This window comes from Saccopteryx bilineata, chromosome 5 (assembly GCF_036850765.1).
Source record: "Saccopteryx bilineata isolate mSacBil1 chromosome 5, mSacBil1_pri_phased_curated, whole genome shotgun sequence".
NCBI classification, from domain to species: Eukaryota; Metazoa; Chordata; class Mammalia; order Chiroptera; family Emballonuridae; genus Saccopteryx; species Saccopteryx bilineata.
In genome coordinates, this window is record NC_089494.1 from 207,007,779 (window position 1) to 207,026,653 (window position 18,875).

The window sequence follows — 18,875 nt, forward strand, 5'->3', positions numbered from 1 at the left end:
TCAGTTTCTACAGAGGCAGGGCTTATAGGTCCATGGGAGTTCTGGGTTGGTCTGTGTCATTTATGACCTAATACCCCCTCCCCCCGTGAGGTTAGATCACTTTTAGGGTTGGCAAAAGCTTTAGAGTCTTCAGAAGTAGTAAACACACCACCTTTTTTCTCTGTGTGTGTGTGACAGAGACAGAGACAGAGAGAGAGACAGATAGGGACAAATAGACAGGAGGGGAGAGAGATGAGAAGCATCAATTCTTCGTTGTAGTTCCTTAGTCTACTTAGTTGTTCACTGGCTGCTTTCTCATATGTGCTTTGACTGGGAGGCTACAGCAGAATGAGTGACCCCTTGCTCAAGCCAGCGACCTTGAGCTCAAGCCAGTGACCTTGGGCTTCATGCCAGTAACCTTTGGTCTCAAGCCAGCGACCATGGGGTCATGTCTATGATCCCAAGCTCAAGCCAGCGACCCTGCGCTCAAGCTATGAGCCTGTGCTCAGGCCGGCAACCTCGAGGTTTCAAACCTCTGTCCTCTGCATCCCAGTCTGATGCTCTATCCACTGTGCCACTGTCTGCTCAGACCACACCACCTTTCTTGATTTGATCCATGGAGGACTGATTCCCTAGGGTCAGACTGTGGGGAAGCACATATTAGAAGGGATCATTTCATTTGTCTTTTTGAATTTACTTTAGAAAAAATTTATCCAAGTGGCCTTATTCCTGAAGGTAATTTTAAAGCTTTACAGATAAAGACGCAGAAGAAAATGAGAAGGGAGGCTCTTCATGGATGACTCATGCTGTTTGAAGTGTTGAACCCACTTGGCCTGGTCCCATTGCATGCTAGACAATTAACATTTAACTAGGTCCTTTGAAAGAAAATTTTGACTAAAAATTTTTTTATTCCAGGGGTCTCAAACTCACGGCCCACCGAACAATTTTGTGCGGCCCGCAGACTATCCATGAAGTTCAAAATATTTTGGATAAAATTAAGTAAGCTTAGGGGCCTACTTGTATTTGCCGAACGGCTGTGATCTTGCTCTGCGGCCCACATGCTGAGTTGAGTTTGAGACCCCTGATTTATACCAAGAGTATAAAGGCAACCAACCTATGCAATGAAAACAACTAACAATCCATCAACCAACCTTCAAACATCTCTGTTTAGGGGTAAATATACATATGCAATATCAGACAATTCATTTCTGAAGTTTCTGTATATTCAGTGCTATTAATATTAAAAAGTTGGAATGAACAAAAGTAGTGACTGATGTCGTCTCTCGACTCACCTAACAGGCTTGGCAAAGGCTTTCTTTGAGCTCCCCCAGAAGGCAGCCTCTTCTGTGTCCAGCTCCCAGCTGCTCCACCCAAATTCTAATCCCAGTTCAGGCTGGGTGGTGTTGCCTAGGTTCCCTGAGCTATCCAGATGCCACTCATTGCAGAGATTCGGAGTCATTACATTCTGCCAGACCTGACCTGGAGACCTGGGAGGGGAAAGGCATTATAGAAGAGGTGCTAACCTAGAACCTTGCATACGCCCTTTCTAGGCCCAACACAGATGAATTTAGCAAGGTTTGTCCTTGCCTTTGACTCATGATCCTAGACCTAGTGAAGAAGGTGTTTCCCCAATGCAAGCAATTGAAAGAATTTTGTCTTCTTTCTCACAGAGAACAGTCCCACAACTTCTATAGCTTGGATTCTTTCTTAGAACACACAGACAGGGTAGAATTTTCTTTCCTAGTTTGTTCCTCCTTTAGCAAGTCTCTCAGTGCCCTGAGGAGCCAGTGACTGTGAGGTTGCCATCAGCTTCTAAAGCTTCTATATCAGGGGTCCCCAAACTTTTTACACAGGGGGCCAGTTCACTGTCCCTCAGACCGTTGGAGGGCCGGACTATAAAAAAAACTATGAACAAATCCCTATGCACACTGCACATATCTTATTTTAAAGTAAAAAAACAAAACGGGAACAAATACAATATTTAAAATAAAGAACAAGTAAATTTAAATCAACAAACTGACCAGTATTTCTTTTTTTTTTTTTTTTAAATAAAAGAAGCATTTTATTCACTGCACTGACCAGTATTTCAATGGGAACTATGCTCCTCTCACTGACCACCAATGAAAGAGGTGCCCCTTCCGGAATGCGGCGGGGCCGAATAAATGGCCTCAGGGGGCCGCATGCGGCCCACAGGCCGTAGTTTGGGGACCCCTGCTCTATACACCTGTGCGTATCCTCAAAATAATATCCCATCCATAGAGCTTACAAGGAGAAAGGAAACATTGAATTTCACACAAGAAAAAAAGAAAAGGAGCCTGAGTTATTCAGATTAATCTCTCTTTTCTGAGGCCTTTCCTTGGCCTAAGCATAATGATTCTTCTGTTGTCCTTAGTTTTTGCCACCAAGGTTCCATTCTTATTATATCACCAAGGTGAGACCAAGCCCTCAATTCTTATGTTTACATTAAACCCACAAAAAACAATGCAAAACAGATAGGCTTTGCCTATTGCACCTGCAAGTATTTTGGTTCAAACCCTCTGGCCTATCTTTTCGTGACATAGTGTGCCCACTCAACACTGTGACTTTTCCCCTTTTTTGAGAACTCAGGTTACTTAAATAAAAGTGTGTATCATAGAACTATCTTTTCTCCCATCCAGGAATCAATTCAAAGACTATATAATTCTTAGGAAATTATAGGCAAATGGGAATGCTAGGCACATTAGGAAAAGTGACTTGAAATTAGTAGTGACTTCAGGGATAAAGGAAAAGTCTGCTCTGAGTCCCTACTTAAACTTTATATGACAGTAGCTATACAGGATTTCCATTAAATAATTACCACCTTGTTCCCCTGGGGTTCCTAATGGTTGGGTTTTTGTTTTTTAAATGAGTTGGAATGTGTGTATGTTTTTGCACTGTGAAGTCTGCCAAATTATTTTAAAACAGCCGGGTATTTCTTCTGATATTTATCACATGGCACTTAAAACAAAATAATAAAGAACATCTTGAATTTCATAATTTCTGCAGAAGAAAACAAACTTCTAATAAAATGAAGGGGACACCAATCACACATTTTTGCCCATTTACGAAATACGCTCAGGGCAAGAAGAGTTCCCAGAAATCATTTTGAAGAATTGGCTTTAGCAGCATAAGAAGGGGATAGTCTCAATTCTTAGTTGTGAATAGTCTGTAACCAACAGAATCAGCTGGGATAACAGAAGGATAACTTTCATGCAAGGCATCAGGGTCAATGTCTACAGAGTCCACACAGGACACTGGTGGGTATCACTGCTGCTGGAACACAGGGTTGATGTGATAGCATGAACCAAATGTCAGAAGCCTCCCTGAGGTTACACTTTGTATTTTTTTTTAATTTTATTTATTTATTTATTTATTTGTATTTTTCTGAAGCTGGAAACGGGGAGAGACAGTCAGACAGACTCCCGCATGCGCCCGACCGGATCCACCCGGCACGCCCACCAGGGGCGATGCTCTACCCACCAGGGGGTGATGCTCTGCCCCTCCAGGGCATCGCTCTGCCGAGACCAGAGCCACTCTAGCGCCTGGGGCAGAGGCCAAGGAGCCATCCCCAGCGCCCGGGCCATCTTTGCTCCAATGGAGCCTTGGCTGCTGGAGGGGAAGAGAGAGACAGAGAGGAAGGAGAGGGGGAGGGGTGGAGAAGCAGATGGGTGCTTCTCCTGTGTGTCCTGGCCGGGAATTGAACCCGAGACTTCCGCACGCCAGGCCGACGCTCTACCACTGGGCCAAACGGCCAGGGCTATACACTTTGTATTTTTGACAACCCAGAAGATCCACAGGACCTCATGTCTTGAGTTGCACCTGTGGTGGAGGAGCCATGGAGTTTGAGCACAAGGTTAGTCTGCTCAAAAAAAAAAAGAGGAGTATATGGAGGGGGAAAACTTTGAGGAATTCCCAGTAATGACTCTGATGGAAGTCTAAGAGTAGGTACCCTTAAAAGGATATTGTTCCATTTCTCCAGAGGTCTTTTAGTCCTGGTCTAGGCAGGATGGAAGCCTTTTGCAAGTGTTCTGGGATCAGAGGTCTGATTGTCCCTGTATCAAGCTGATGAAATGTTTTCATCAGGAAATTAGATGCCACCGTGTCCTTTGTGACCAGCTCATGTCAGGTGCCAAAAGGAACAGGAGTCAGTAGGACCCCTTGAAGAAGAGACTGTACTTTCTCTCATCAAAGGGAAGATTGTAATCTCAGAAACATGGGTGATTAGTAAGTGATCCTCGAATTAGCAGAAGCTGGGGTGACTACACAATGACCATATTGCTGTGAAGATAAACAGAGGTAGGTGGGTGAAAGATGGTCCGGTGAAGACCCTCTTTTGCCTTTAGCTAGACCACTTTGAAGACATTTAATATGTAGTCTTCCAGGTCTCCCGACAGGTAATCTTGAAGGCCGACATGATTATGATGAGAACATCTGTTCATTAAGACGAGGACAGAGGTTTCTGTTTCTCCCAGAATGACCCCTCTACCCCGCGGCATCCATCCTCAGCATTTAGAATAGCTGCTAAACACATCGTAGGTATTCAGTCAAGATGGGTAGAGTGAACACAGGGATGCTATTGCTGGAATTAATGAATAGTTAATGGCTGTTCTCAGGAAGTGACGTGAAATTGTCACAAAAAGAGTCTTAAAGAAAATGTGGCCTATCGATTCTGTTTTTGTTTTAGCATGTACATGTGGATGAGTTAACATATTTCAATACATCTCTATCAAAGTCACATAAACATTTTTTCTGATCATACAATACACAGTTTACTTTTTAAAAACTTGGAAAATAACAAAGGCAGCCATTGAAGAATGGTTAACACATACATAAAATATGGTTGGAGATTGTCTTTAATCGTTTTGGAGTTTGAGGATGGTTCCTCTTTTTGTAACACTGCAGAAGAACTTAGAATTTGATATATCAGCAACCTAATGAGGCTTCTAACTCCTCTAGCCAGTCATTAGCTGTCAGGAAATGATCATTGTTACTTAATTATAAGATGAAACTAAACATTGAGAAATGCTGAAAGTGATCTGATTGGTCAGTATTCCAAGGACTAATTCCTCAGGCATGCCCTCTTACATACCAATTAAAGCAGCATCACCCATAATAAAATGCTCCACACCTTTGGCTGTGTTCTATGTTGTCATTTTCAGATCAGAACAAAAACAATTCCAGTCTGGGGCACTTCCTGGCCACCAGAGAGTGCTAGGCTTTCTAGCATATAGGACAAGGACTCCACCTATGGGCTTATTACTCCTCAGGAAATGTTCTTATTTTCACTTGGACCACACTCAAAAAATAAGAGTCAGTCTTCTTTTTGTTTTTTCCCTTTTCTGAAAATTGAATTTATTGGGCTTAATAAAACCATACAGGTTTCAGTCCTGGTTGGGTGGCTCAGTATATAGAGTGTTGTCCTAGTGCACTGCGGTCACGTGTTTGATCCCTGGTTAGGACATGTGGGAAAAGCAACCAATGAGTGCACAACTAAAGGGAACAACTAAGTGGAACAATGAGTTGATGCTTCTCCTTATCTCTCTCCCTTTTTCCACCCTCTCTCCCTTCTGCCCAACCCTCAAATAAATGGGAAAAAAACCCCATATTGGATTTAAGTGTAACACTCTGTAACACACCATCTCTATACTGCATTTTGCAATTACCACCCAAAGTCAAGTCTCCTTCTGTTACCAGTTATTGCCCTTTCCCACTTCTCCTCATTCCCCCTATTATTTATTTATTCATTTACTTTTGCTTAATTGCTTCACCTTTTTCAGTCAGCTCCCAACATCCCTCCCCTCTGACAGTGGTCAATCTCTTCTATGTCTCTATGAGTCTGTTTCTATTCTGTTAGTTTATTTTGTTCAATAGAGCCCACATGAAATTGAAATCATATGGTACTTGTCTTTCTCTGACTGGCTTATCTCACTTAGCATAATACTCTCCAGGTTCATCCATGCTGTTGCAAAAAGGTAAAGATAATAAAAGCTACCAACTATCTGTTTTACTAGCTGTCAGGTAGAAAAATACCAAAAAGCTTTCCAAAAGGAAAATGTACAGGCATGGCATTTTGATTTGATTTTGAGGGGCAGTTGATTAGTAGGATGAAAATGGGGATCGGCGGGAGAATGCTGAGTGAGGCACAGGGCTAGTATTGTCTAAGTGCAGGTGCTATTGGTAAACAGATTAAAATCAAAACACTACCATCAAGAAGAGGCTTTCAGAATAAAATGTTCATTTCTAGCTCAATGCATTATAACTTCCTACAATTTCGTACCAATGCTGGTTTTATCAAGTATCCCCTGCTTTTCCTCTCTGGAGTCCCCTTGCCGTGTGCCTTGAGAGACAGGCGGCCAGTTACACAGCAGAGCCTGGAGCTCCCAGAATGCCTGAGCTTCAATCCCAACTGCCATGGAGGCATGGTTTTGGTATTTGGGTGAGAAAAAAAAATTTAAGATTTTGCTGAAATACAAGCATTTTCCACCTCAAGTATAAGCTGTGTTGCAAGATTTTAATTATCATTTACCTGAATGTTAGAGTAGGCATTGTGAAAAGGGGATTATAGTAGCCTCTATCAGCTGCGGTAAGGATTAAATGAGCGATTCACCTCTGAATAGCATACTAAGTCCTCCCAGAAATGCTGAGCTTTACTATTTATTTATTTATTTATTTATTTATTTATTTATTTATTTATTTGCCTTCTCTGCTACTTGGGTATTGCTGCAGGAAACTGATTCAAACTAATGTCAAAGAATGATTAGAAGCAGTGTGTATGAACATCAAGGTGACTTCATGAAACTTTAAGCCCTCCAAGTAGACACTAGACCAAAATTTCCTAGGACTGTATAATAGTTTTAATTCACCATTCTAAAACCCATGATTAGGACTCTTTTTTTTTTTAGCTAGAGAGACAGAAACAGGGAGAGGGACAGATAGGGACAGGCAGACAGGAAGGGAGAGAGATAAGAAGCTTCAATTCTTTGTTATAGCACCTTTGTTGTTCATTGACTGCTTTCTCATATGTGCCTTGACCTGAGGACTCCAACAGAGCAAGTGACCCCTTGCTCAAGCCAGCAACCTTGGGCTCAAGCCAGCGACCTTTGGGCTCAAGTCAGCGACCTTTGGGTTCAAGTCAGCAAACATGGGGTCATGTCTATGATTCCACGCTCAAGCCAGCAACCTCAGGGTTTCAAACCTGGGTCCTCTGCATTCCAGTCCAATGCTTTATCCATTGCATTATTGCCTTGTCAGGCCAAGATCAGGAGCCTTTCTAGCAATACTGGGTGCAGTCCTACATTATTACTAAGTCCCTAGCTAAAACTGACAGAAACCACAAATGGGAATAAATTGTCTGCACTTGTCTCCGTTTTATCATCGCCTGTTCTCTCTTCAACCCACTATGGCCCAGCCTCCATTCCCATCACTCCTTTGCAATTGTGCTTATCAAAGTCACTGTCATTCTTTATCTTGCCAAGGCCAATAGTATGTGATCATCTCTTGGGGTCCCTCAGCAGCAGCATTCATCACATCTGATTATTCTTTCCTTCGAGAAACATTTTCTTTTCTTGACTTCCACAGCATCACACTCTCCTGGGTCCTGCCTTTCTCTTCCAACTCCCTGACAGCTTGATCTCCGCATGTTTCCTCTTTTTTACCTATAGTCTCTCGGCTGAGTGAATCAAATCCTGTGACCTTAAATACTATTTATATGTTGATAACTCAGCTTTCTCTTGCTCAGATCTCTCTCTTGGATTCCCAGACTCTCTTTTTTTTTTTTGTATTTTTCTGAAGTTGGAAATGGGGAGGCAGTCAGACTCCCGCATGCGCCCGACCGGGATCCACCCAGCATGCCCACCAGGGGGCGATGCTCTGCCCATCTGGGGCATTGCTCTGTTGCAACCAGAGCCATTCTAGTGCCTGAGGCAGAGGCCATGGAGCCATCCTCAGCACCTGGGCCATCTTTGCTCCAATGGAGCCTTGGCTGCGGGAGGGGAAGAGAGAGACAGAGAGGAAGGAGAGGGGGAGGGGTGGAGAAGCAGACGGGCGCCTCTCCTGTGTTCCCTGGCTGGGAATCGAACCTGGGACTCCTGCACACCAGACCAACAGTCTACCACTGAGCCAACCGGCCAGGGCCCCCAGATTCTTATATACATCTACCCACTATCTGATTGAGCTATCAAACATAATATGTTTGAAACAGACCTCTTGCTTCTGCTGTTCCTTAGCTCCTTCCACAACCACCCCTACCCTTCAGTTTTCCCATCTTCAATGCCCTCATTATCATCCCCACTATGTACTTCAAAATCAGCAGTCACCTTCATTATTCTTTCCCTTTATTCTTTTATTCAACCCATCAGGAAGTCAGTTGATGCTATTTCAGAAACCTATCTCAAATCTCATCACTTCAGTCATCTCCCCGTTACCATGCTAGAGCAACCTACCATCATCTCCTTGGATTAGTATAACAATTTCCTAGCTCATTTCCCTGCTTCTACTCTTGGCCTTATACACTCTATTCTCCCAAAAGGAATCTCACTTTATTCCAAAGAAATAAATTTTATAATATTGTTCCCTTGCTTAAAACCTTCCAGTGGCCTCATGCTACGCTTTGACTACAATTCAATTCCTTACTATGGCCTAGGCCCTACATGATATGGCCCTATCTTGTTCGCTACACTTTATTCATACTGGCTTCCTTTCACTTTCATCAATAACCCCAAATTGTTCCTAACGCAAGGCCCTTGCTCATGATTTCCCCTCGGCCTGGAATGCCTCATACTGCCATGTAGCAAGCTTCTTATTATTTAGGTTTTCATTCAAAAGTCACCTGACCTTCTCTAACCTTCCTACCTAGGGTAGCCTACCCAATCTCTCTCTATCCTATTATCCTGTTCTGTTTTTCTTTTTTTTTAAATAGCACTTATTACTATCTGGAATTATCTTCTTAATTTATTTGTTTACTTATTTACTGTCTATGTGTCCCCATGAGAATGTAAGTTCTAAGAAAACAAATACATCATCTATCTTATTTATCACTGCTTTTTCAATGCCTGCCATATAGGGGGTACTCCATAAATATCTATTGAATGAATGAATTATCTCTAAGTGTAATAACAGTTTGCAAATTGTATTTCTGCAATCCACTGTGGAATTAAAATTATGTTCAATTATATGTTCTTTTAGCCTTTTCCAGCCTTCTCTACTCTTCAAGAATCATCACAAGCTGATGGCAAAGTTGCCCACATTCTTTTTCTTCTCCTTCTTCCTCTAGTTTCAAAGTCTAAAAGGAAAAGAATAGTTTGTTGTGCTTGAATGGCTGAAAGAAATTGTTCCTTCGGCACCACAGTTTTCTATAATCCAAAAAATCATGCCCTGATCTATTCAAAACCTGGCCTGAACAACTCAGAGGTGTTTTCCACCTTGCCCTTTGAGAGCTGGTCAGCTGAACTTCACTCTGTGGCTTTGTACAGTAAGGGAGGCAAGTGCCACCGGAATTAACACGGAAGAGCTCCACCACCTAGATTTTTGCTCTGAAGGAAACAGTCGGTGGCAGAAAGGATCTCTGTCCCTCTTTGTTATCAGCTTCCCTATTCCACCTAATGAAGCAGTTAGGTCCTCTAGACGGGGTGAAGGGGAGTGCTGAGCTGTTTACTCCGGGCTTTGCTAGAATCTAAATTTACTATAATTTTAGGCAAATCATTGAACTTCTCTGAACCTCCCTTGTTTATCTGTAAAATGAGAAACTTTTAGTAGATGACCTCTAGCTCTAACTGTGCATGGTGTGGAAAGACTTTATCTCCAGTAAACACAAAACAATTAAACTAATTGATGGGGATGGCTATGATTGGTGCTGTCCTAATACAGTCAAAAGACAACAGAAGCCTGACCTGTGGTGGCGCAGTGGATAAAGCATCGACCTGGAAACGCTGAGGTCACCGGTTCGAAACCCTGGGCTTGCCTGGTCAAAGCACATATGGGAGTTGATGCTTCCAGCTCCTCCCTCCCCCCCCCCCATCTCTCTCTCCTCTCTCTCTCCCTCTCTCTCTCCTCTCTAAAATGAATAAATAAAAATAAAATGAAAAAATTATTAAAAAAAAAAAGACAACAGAAGGCAGGCACAGAGGATAGGAATGAGTCTTGCCATCAGTTGCAGCTTCTAACTTCCAGAGATTAATAACTTCCCATGGGATTGTTCATGGTTTAAGTGCAGTATATGTGTTAAAGACTTTTAAAAATGCCTATCTTAAGCCCAGTCCCCAATCCTGATCACCAGATTCACATGTCCAACTGCCTGGTCAGCGTCTTTATCTGATGTCAACAGGTATTTCCAACCTAAAATGTTTAAATTCTCTCCTCAAAGCATGTTCATCTTGTCATCTTCTCAATAGATGGCAATTCTATCCATCTGGTGTTACAGCCTAAAACCTCAGTCCTCTCTTTCTCTCATTCCACATCTAATCTTCCCACAGATTCTGTTGTTTCAACCTGCAAAACAGATGCAGAGCTCAGCAGCATCTCACCCTCTCCCCTGTTATTCAAGCCCGACTTTTGCCATCTCTCTCCTGGGTTAGTTACTGCCATTGCCTTCTCACTCAGATCGCTGCTTCCGTCCTTGCCTCCCACCTCCAGTCTTTTCACAGCCAGAGTGATTCTTTTAAAATGCCAGTCAAATCATGTCAGCCCTCTGCTCCAAACCCTGCAATGTTTCCTCATTTCACTCAGAGTAAAAGATGAGGTCCTTATGATGATCTGCAAATCCTCATAATAATTTATTCCTCCCCACCCACGTATCATTCCTTTGACTTGCTCTGTTACCGTTCTCTCCCTCTCCCTCTACTCCAGTCACAGTGGCCTCCTTGTTACTTCTCAAACACACCAACCATACTCCTGCCTCAGGGCCTTTGCATAGAAAACTTTCCTTGCTCCATATCACCATAGCTACCACTCTCACCTCTTTCAAATGTTGCTTTTGCACTGAGGTGTACCCTGATCTCCCTATTTAAAATTTCAGCCTGCCCTCCTCCTTCTCAACCCAGAATTTCAGATCCCCTGTTCCATTATCTCCCCACACACTAATCTTCTAATATTCTTTATAATGTAGTTATGTTTTATGTTTAATGTTTATTGTTTCTACCGCTGCCCTGAATATAATTTTAATATAGGTAGGGATTTAGGTATGTTTTGTGTTAGGCAAATATACACACTGAATAAATACTTGCTGAATGAAGAATGTGTATCATTATGTGCTAGAAGTATCCCAATGTCTCTGTGCCCACTGCATCCACTTCCTGGAAACGCTTGTCTGAGAGTCACTGAGCATTGTCCAAATTACCTTCTTCTTTTTTTTTTTTTTTTTTTTTTTCATATTTCTGAAGCTGGAAACAGGGAGAGACAGTCAGACAGACTCCCGCATGCGCCCGACCGGGATCCACCTGGCACGCCCACCAGGGGCGAAGCTCTGCCCACCAGGGGGCGATGCTCTGCCCATCCTGGGCATCGCCATGTTGCGACCAGAGCCACTCTAGCGCCTGGGGCAGAGGCCACAGAGCCATCCCCAGTGCCCGGGCCATCTTTGCTCCAATGGAGCCTTGGCTGCGGGAGGGGAAGATAGAGACAGAGAGGGAAAGCGCGGCGGAGGGGTGGAGAAGCAAATGGGCGCTTCTCCTGTGTGCCCTGGCCGGGAATCGAACCCGGGTCCTCCGCACGCTAGGCCGACGCTCTACCGCTGAGCCAACCAGCCAGGGCTCAAATTACCTTCTGATTGAGCCCATCCTACAATCAAGAATCTCATGAGATATAACCTGCTCACTGAACCACAATGACTCATCATAATAATTATTGCTTTCGTTAATTTTAAGATTATTCCTGCAACGAACCATGGATTTCCAAAACAGGGGAAAACCCAGTGACCCACAATCAATTAAATTGCTAATAATGAAATAAGTCGCCAAATAGGATTCTAATGTAATATCTAGGCTCCCTTTCTGGACTGCTTTCTTAACACCAACTTGAACTCTATTATTTTTTTATTATCTAAACATTCTAAAAAATTTAAAAGCCATTTCTACATTTGTTTGGAGAAATCATATCTATATCTTCAGTGCCTCTTCCTCCGAACTGTTAGTCTATCCAACTATTGTAATGCAAGATTTCTAATTCCGAATGAGGTGTCTGGTAAACCAATACAGAGAAAGGAAGTGGCATCATTTGGAAGAGATTCTCATCAGAGGGGAGGCTACCAGTGTCAAATTTCAGTAATTTACTTGGTTCTAATATTTATAGCTTCTATAGGTTGGAGTCAATACCCCATCTTTTGAATTACTTTTGCTGATGAAAAGCAGTAGGAAGACTTTTGCAAAACTGAGGAATGTATATGCCTTAAACCTCTGATAATCACAGGCTTTGCGGATAATCTTAGAAAGACTGCTGATGGCAGCTAACTTTGAGAGAGCTTAACACAGGCATTTTCTCCAAACCTTTGTCACCTCCATTACCATGAACAGAATACGAACAATAGAGAATACTAAAACAAAAAATAGAAAACAATAGAAAACACAACTCCAGATGGAATGTCTATAGTTACACAGTAGACATCTCACTGGCATAATTTACATAACTGGAAGACCTGAAAGTTAGATTTCTTAGAATATGAGAACTAAGTCAGCCAGAAGTTTCTGAAGACGTGACTGTTGGATTGTATGTTATTTTGATAAATAAAACTACTGCTTTGCACAAAGGGGCCTTTTTACTTCCAATAGTAATGTAATATTTACTATCATTACACTTAGGTCATAAAGGTAAAAAATATAAAATCATATGCTATTATTCCTTTTAACTCAGAAAAATATTAGAATCCATTACACACTACCTCAAAAATGTTTACCAATTTGGCGAGTCTCATTTGGCTTTAATTCAAACAACCTTTCTAGTGTTTGATATTATCATTAAATCCAGAAAGGATTTGAGGCAGATCTGAATATGCAAAATATATACTCCACATTAGTTTAGATGTGCTTTTAACAAACTCATTCATTTCAAACACTGCATTCTAATTTCTGTTTGGCTTTTGCAAGCAGAGTCCAACTTTAAAAACACCACAATAACCACTCTCTACCAAAAAAAAAGAAGTCTCAGAGGAGGGGCGCACAGCACTCAGTTCTGATGTGCAGCGGTATTGGCCCGGCGGGGGATTCTCATGCCCCGCACCCACTCTGGGAAACCTGCATAACAAAACGGGACTCCAGCCTTCAGCAAGTGCTCAGGCTGGAGCAAATGCTGCTCATGCTTCATCTCCAGGGAAACTCCAAAACTTCCCAAGAATGAAGGTACAGCAGCAAAGCGGGAGGCTGCGTGAACCCTGGAGCTCTAATACACTGTCTTTTGCAGACAACAGTGCTTCAGTGTCAAAGCCACAAGACCGAGGGCAGGCAAGCGTCCAGAAGAAAGCCTCCATCAGCAAGCACAAAACAGTGATCACAGCGAGGCGGCCGGGACAGCCAGGGACAGAAGCGCAGCGTGCAGAAATGTATGAATGCAGGTCATGCCTAGAATCGGTTTCCCTCTGGCATTTTCATGAAAAATAAAGAGGAAATGTGAAGTTTTCATGATCATTTTATTTAGGTGTTAAAAGTACCAGGTAACTTTTTTTTAGCATGTCCATGTCTCTCCAACATTAACAGATGCCTTAAAAACATGTGGTTAGAAATATTGAAATATCCTGAGTTTAAAACCCATATACATGAATTAAAAATACTAGCATGCTGGGATTGAAAACAAAACTAAGCAAGAGTCTCAGAATTGGTCCACACTCTCTCCACTGAGTGCTTTAGAAAGAAAATATGGAGTTCTCTGTTATGGTACCTCTGAATGTGCAGGAAATTTATTTGCTCTTTTTTTTCCTCCTAAGATCTCTTATTTCACATTCCAAGGGTGTTCTTTCAGTTCCACATTCTCAGCTCACACTGCTGAAAATACTTTGGTGTTTTCTGCAAATCTGAAGCTAACCAGAAAGAGACAGAAAAAGATTGTGTAGCATAATAATTAATTTTGAAAGAAAGTAGGTTTGCGTCATGTTTGTCAGATACCGGAGAGCGGGGGGACTTCACCTAAAAAGTACTCAGCTGAAAAATAATTTTTAAAACATCATCTTTCCTAAAAGAAATGTTTGTGTAAATTGGATAATGAAAATACAGAATGCTCTTGCTAACTCCATGAAAACGTCCAGGTCATCATTTGGTCCAGAGAGTAAATTATGGCTTCTGAGTGGGACACCTTTCTAGCTGGGAGTCAAGTTTTAAAAACTGCTAATTGACCAGGCAGCCTTGGCTCTGCAAGAGAGTTTCTAATTTGACTCATGCTTATGGTCTTTGACCTTAACAGTCATTTGTGGTCCAAGAGCCATCAAACACTCTGAAAGGTGGTATTCCGAGTGATAAGCTTAGACTTCTTGCTTTGTTGTCCAGACTTGGGACAATGGGAAATACATATTAAGGAAAATAGAAAGGAAGGAAGGAAAGAAAGAAGGAAGAAAGGAAGGAAGGAAGGAAAAAAGGAAGCAAAGAAGAAAGGAAGGAAAAAAAGGGGAAAAGAAATAAATCACAATTCATTTAAGTGTGGCAAAATTGCCCATACTTAAGAGTCATAAGAGAAAAAGAAAAGCATAAAATATGTCTTATAAGATTTTTCTCTTAAGATAAACAAATATATCACTAAAAGAGTAAACAGAGGTGAACTGTAAATCAAAATCTTCTGCCTAATGCATTCTTAAGACTTTACTCCTGAGACCAAATGTCAGTGAGAAATGAACTTTCAGGAACCCAGACAACTCAGAGGTTAGAGAAAAGCTGACTCCAGTCATTTTCATTACTGAGATAAGATCACCTGGCCCTCTTCTGCTGCTTTAAATAGCTCATGTCCCTTCATCTGATTTTCAAAACCATAAACTGAGAACAAAACATCCCTTTGCTTTTAGCCATCACCATCCACAATTTAGCAAACAAAGCATAGGAGATGATAAAAATATTCAGGACCAACAATAAGATTTATCATTACACCCATTTTTCTCTGCTGGCACACTTAGTTCCCCATGGCCTCCATGCCTCCATCAAGGGAAAGATATGCCTTCTGGATTCCACTAATTTTCCTTCTCAAACCAAACTCCCCAGAATACAATCTATATTTGCTTAAAGCGAAGCAAAAGCTCCTTTATGCCTGCAAGATATGAAAGTAGCTGAAAACCTAGTGAAAACTTTGGTAGGAATATTATGATGAATAGTTAAATATTTACAACTTAAGAACCAGTTCATTTGAAAACAAATGTACAAGTGCTTGGCTTGGTTCCCTGTCTCAGGAATCAAGAATGTCCCCTTGCTGAGAGCTGCCATAGTATTGACATTCAAGTAAAAACTGACTCCAAGGAAGAGAGCAGGAGTGAGCTTGGTAACTACGGCTCTGCAGACTGGTATTATGTTAGATGAGTTCATTCTGATGTAGCTCCTCTCTAAATGACAGGGTCACAAAGAAGAAATGTTTAGGGGGGAAAGCATAAAATTTGACATCAAATGCAGGCATGCCTCTATGAAAACCCATTAGTCTCCGCATTGCAGTGCCCCAAACTAAATAGGATATAAAAAAAGGAAAGGAGACCCAAACTATATCAGACTTAAACAAAACACTGGGCTACATTGTTTAGGCAACTGAAACCTTCATCCCACCTAAGGTGAAAGGAAAAAGAAAAAATGGAGGATAGAAAATAAAGCTTCACTCAGGCCACTGTATAAATAAATATAATATTTAACCCCAAGGCTCAATGTCCCAAGTTTGCTTTAATGCAAAGGTGGTGGCTTGGGGATTAGCAAAGTATTCAAAATAATTCTCGTTAGAACTGTTTCTTCGTACTGTTTGTGTTTTCTTGTATTTGGTGTAAGCCGGTTCAGCTTGTCTGAAGTGAAACTTTGGGGGCATCGGCCTAATGTCCTCCAATAACTGCCTCTAATAGTCAGATCACCAGCTTGGCACTTGTGGTTCCTAACTTCCTGGTGACGGTGTTGGCCAAGTGTGAGGCTCTCGGCAGTGCTGAGACTCCGCCCCTGATTAAAACAACATTTGGCAATAAAAGGCTCTTGGAGATAGAAACAGAAAAACAAAGGAGAAAGCCACAAAAATCCCACTGAAGTCAGCTTCCCTTTTCTGCACTCTTTGCACTCTGAGGTGCTGCTTTGTGTTTCTGCATTCCCTTGTGAGGGCTGAATGTTTGAGGGTTTTAATGTGAGTCACCCTAGTCCCCTCAGATCACATAATGGTGCAGATAAGGTGTCATTCTCTGGCGGAACCTCAGCTATGAGGCTAGAGGTCTGACCCGGGGAAAAGTGTCCCTTCATCCTTTCATCTGCTTCTGGAACAGAAGTGACTGTTGAATGAATTAAAAGGTTCATTAAAGAGTGGGGCAATGACTCCATGCTAGGATGAAAGGCCGAGAGTTCTTCAGGAGGACAGTTGTGGGGCCCCTCAGCCTGGTGACCCTGCACCCCCATCTTGCTGCCTCTGCAGCTGGACCTCTCCAGCGACCCACTGCCCTCTCGGCCTCTTCCTCCTTCTCCACTTCCATTTACTAACCCCTCGGCTTGGCTTTGGCATTCATGATTGTCCAAGCTGCTCCCTTTCAACAGCCAAAACTGTCTGCCTCTTCTCAGGGTCCACCCCACCCTTCTTCAATGTTGGCATTGCTAACCTCTCCTTCCCCTTAAACCATTTTCTCTTGCCAGCATGTTTTATTTTTATGTTACTTTTGCTGTACTTTTTCTTCCTCTAAGTATCAAGGCGCAAGTTCCTCCTCTCTTTGCTGCTTCCTCAGGGGTCTCAGCATTCTTTTCTTTCTTTTTCTATTTTTAGCGAGAGAAACAGGTACAGAGAGAGGGACCGATAGGGACAGACAGGCAGGAAGGGAGAGAGATGAGAAGCATCAATTCTTTGTTGCGACACCTTAGTTGTTCACTGATTGCTTTCTCATATGTGCCTTGATCAGGGGAGCTACAGCAGAGCAATTGACCCCCTGCTCAAGCCAGCAACCATGGAGTCATGTTTATGATCCCACGCTCAAGCCAGCGATCTCGGGGATTCGAACCTGGGTTCTCTGTGTCCCAGTCCGACACTCTATCCACTGTGCCACCACCTGGTTAGGTAGCATTCTCATCTTTAAGAATCCTCTCTCTTTAAATATGTCCCAAATAGGAACATTGCTTCAGATACTTTCCCAGGCTTTGTCCTGCAATTCTATCTGACTGCTGAATACCTTCACCAGCAAAGCCTGAGACCAGTTTAAGACTGAAATCATCATCTTTCTCCAAACAAAAAAATCCCAGATCACCCTCCTGAATGGCCTATTTCTACAATGACCTGACAGTGCCACAAGTCAATGTGTATCAAATACAGAATCCCTCATAAACAATTCATGATCAATCCTACGGTTTCTTTAAGCCCATTGGGCCCAGCCTTCCCTGTCTCTTTTATTCTTAGTACCACCAACCTAATTCAGGTCCTCACTACCTTTCCTTTAAACCAAGGGTAGTCAACCTTTTTATATACCGCCCACTTTTGTATCTCTGTTAGTAGTAAAATTTTCTAACCGCCCACCGGTTCCACAGTTATGGTGATTTATAAAGTAGGGAAGTAACTTTACTTTATAAAATTTATAAAGCAGAGTTTCAGCAACTTAAAGCATATAATAATAATTACTTACCAAGTACTTTATGTCGAATTTTCGCTAAGTTTGGCAGAATAAATCTTTATAAAACAACTTACTATAGTTAAATCTATCTTTTTATTTATACTTTGGTTGCTCCGCTACCGCCCACCATGAAAACTGGAATGCCCACTAGTGGGCGGTAGGGACCAGGTTGACTCCACTGCTTTAAACTATTATATGACTTTCTCTTACAATAAATAAATTAGTTTACCTTCTCACTGTCATTCAATAGTATGGCTCCCCATGTTTGCACTAAACTTCTTTCTATACATTTTACCACCTGTTCTCACTCTCTGTGAAAACAAATGAACAAGAGAACAGGGGATTATTTGGTATTTTAGAAGTTTTAAAAATAGGTGAATGCTTGTATATTGACAAATTTCAATGTGAGGACATATGGTCAATGGCTTTATTAAATCTCTTTAAAGATGGGCTGCTCTCCCAAGACTAGACAGTCCATATAGAAAGCTCATCTACCAGGCCTGCAACATGACCCAGGGATCTGCCATGTGACTGCAGAGCTCTGCCTGAGAGCTCCTCAGAGTAAATCACACTTCTTTCAAATACAACGAAGGTCAGAGGTCAAATGAAGTATCCTCAGAATTCTATTAGAATGAAAGGAACATTATATTCTTCAAAAGTGACAATTTTGTGAAAGACAAAGAAAGACCATGCACATATTCCAGATTAAAATAGGCTAGAAAGACATAACTAATTTCAATACCTAGCCTAAGACTGGATCCTGTACTGGAAAGACAAAAGATGCTATAAAGGACATTACTGTGTCAGTTAACAAAACCGAAGTACAGACAGTCTTGTATCTATGTTCAAATTGCTAGAGCTGATGATTGTACTATAGTTACGAAATAGAGTATCCCTATTCTCAGGAAATACACACTGAAGTGTTTAGAAGTAAAAGAGTCACACTATAACTCATGCTCAGGCAGTTAAAAAAAGTACAGACAGGCCCTGGCCGGTTGGCTCAGCGGTAGAGCGTCGGCCTAGCGTGTGGAGGACCCGGGTTCGATTCCCGGCCAGGGCACACAGGAGAGGCGCTCATTTGCTTCTCCACCCCTCCGCCACACTTTCCTCTCTCTCTCCCTTCCCCTCCTGCAGCCAGGGCTCCATTGGAGCA

At 42.1% G+C, this 18,875-nt stretch overlaps 1 protein-coding gene across 5 annotated transcripts in view; it reads right to left on the reverse strand.

Annotated features, from left to right (window-relative positions):
• SHROOM3 (shroom family member 3) overlaps positions 1-18,875 on the reverse strand; it is a 323,146-nt gene that overhangs the window by 142,140 nt on the left and 162,131 nt on the right. Inside the window, exon 2 of one of the 5 annotated variants that reach the window (XM_066233276.1) lies at positions 1,272-1,466. The exons of the other annotated variants lie outside the window; for them this stretch is intronic. Within the exon in view, the coding sequence (XP_066089373.1) occupies positions 1,272-1,438 (167 nt within the window). The 5' untranslated portion in view covers positions 1,439-1,466. The remainder of the gene's footprint in view (positions 1-1,271; positions 1,467-18,875) is intronic. 5 annotated transcript variants of the gene reach the window in all.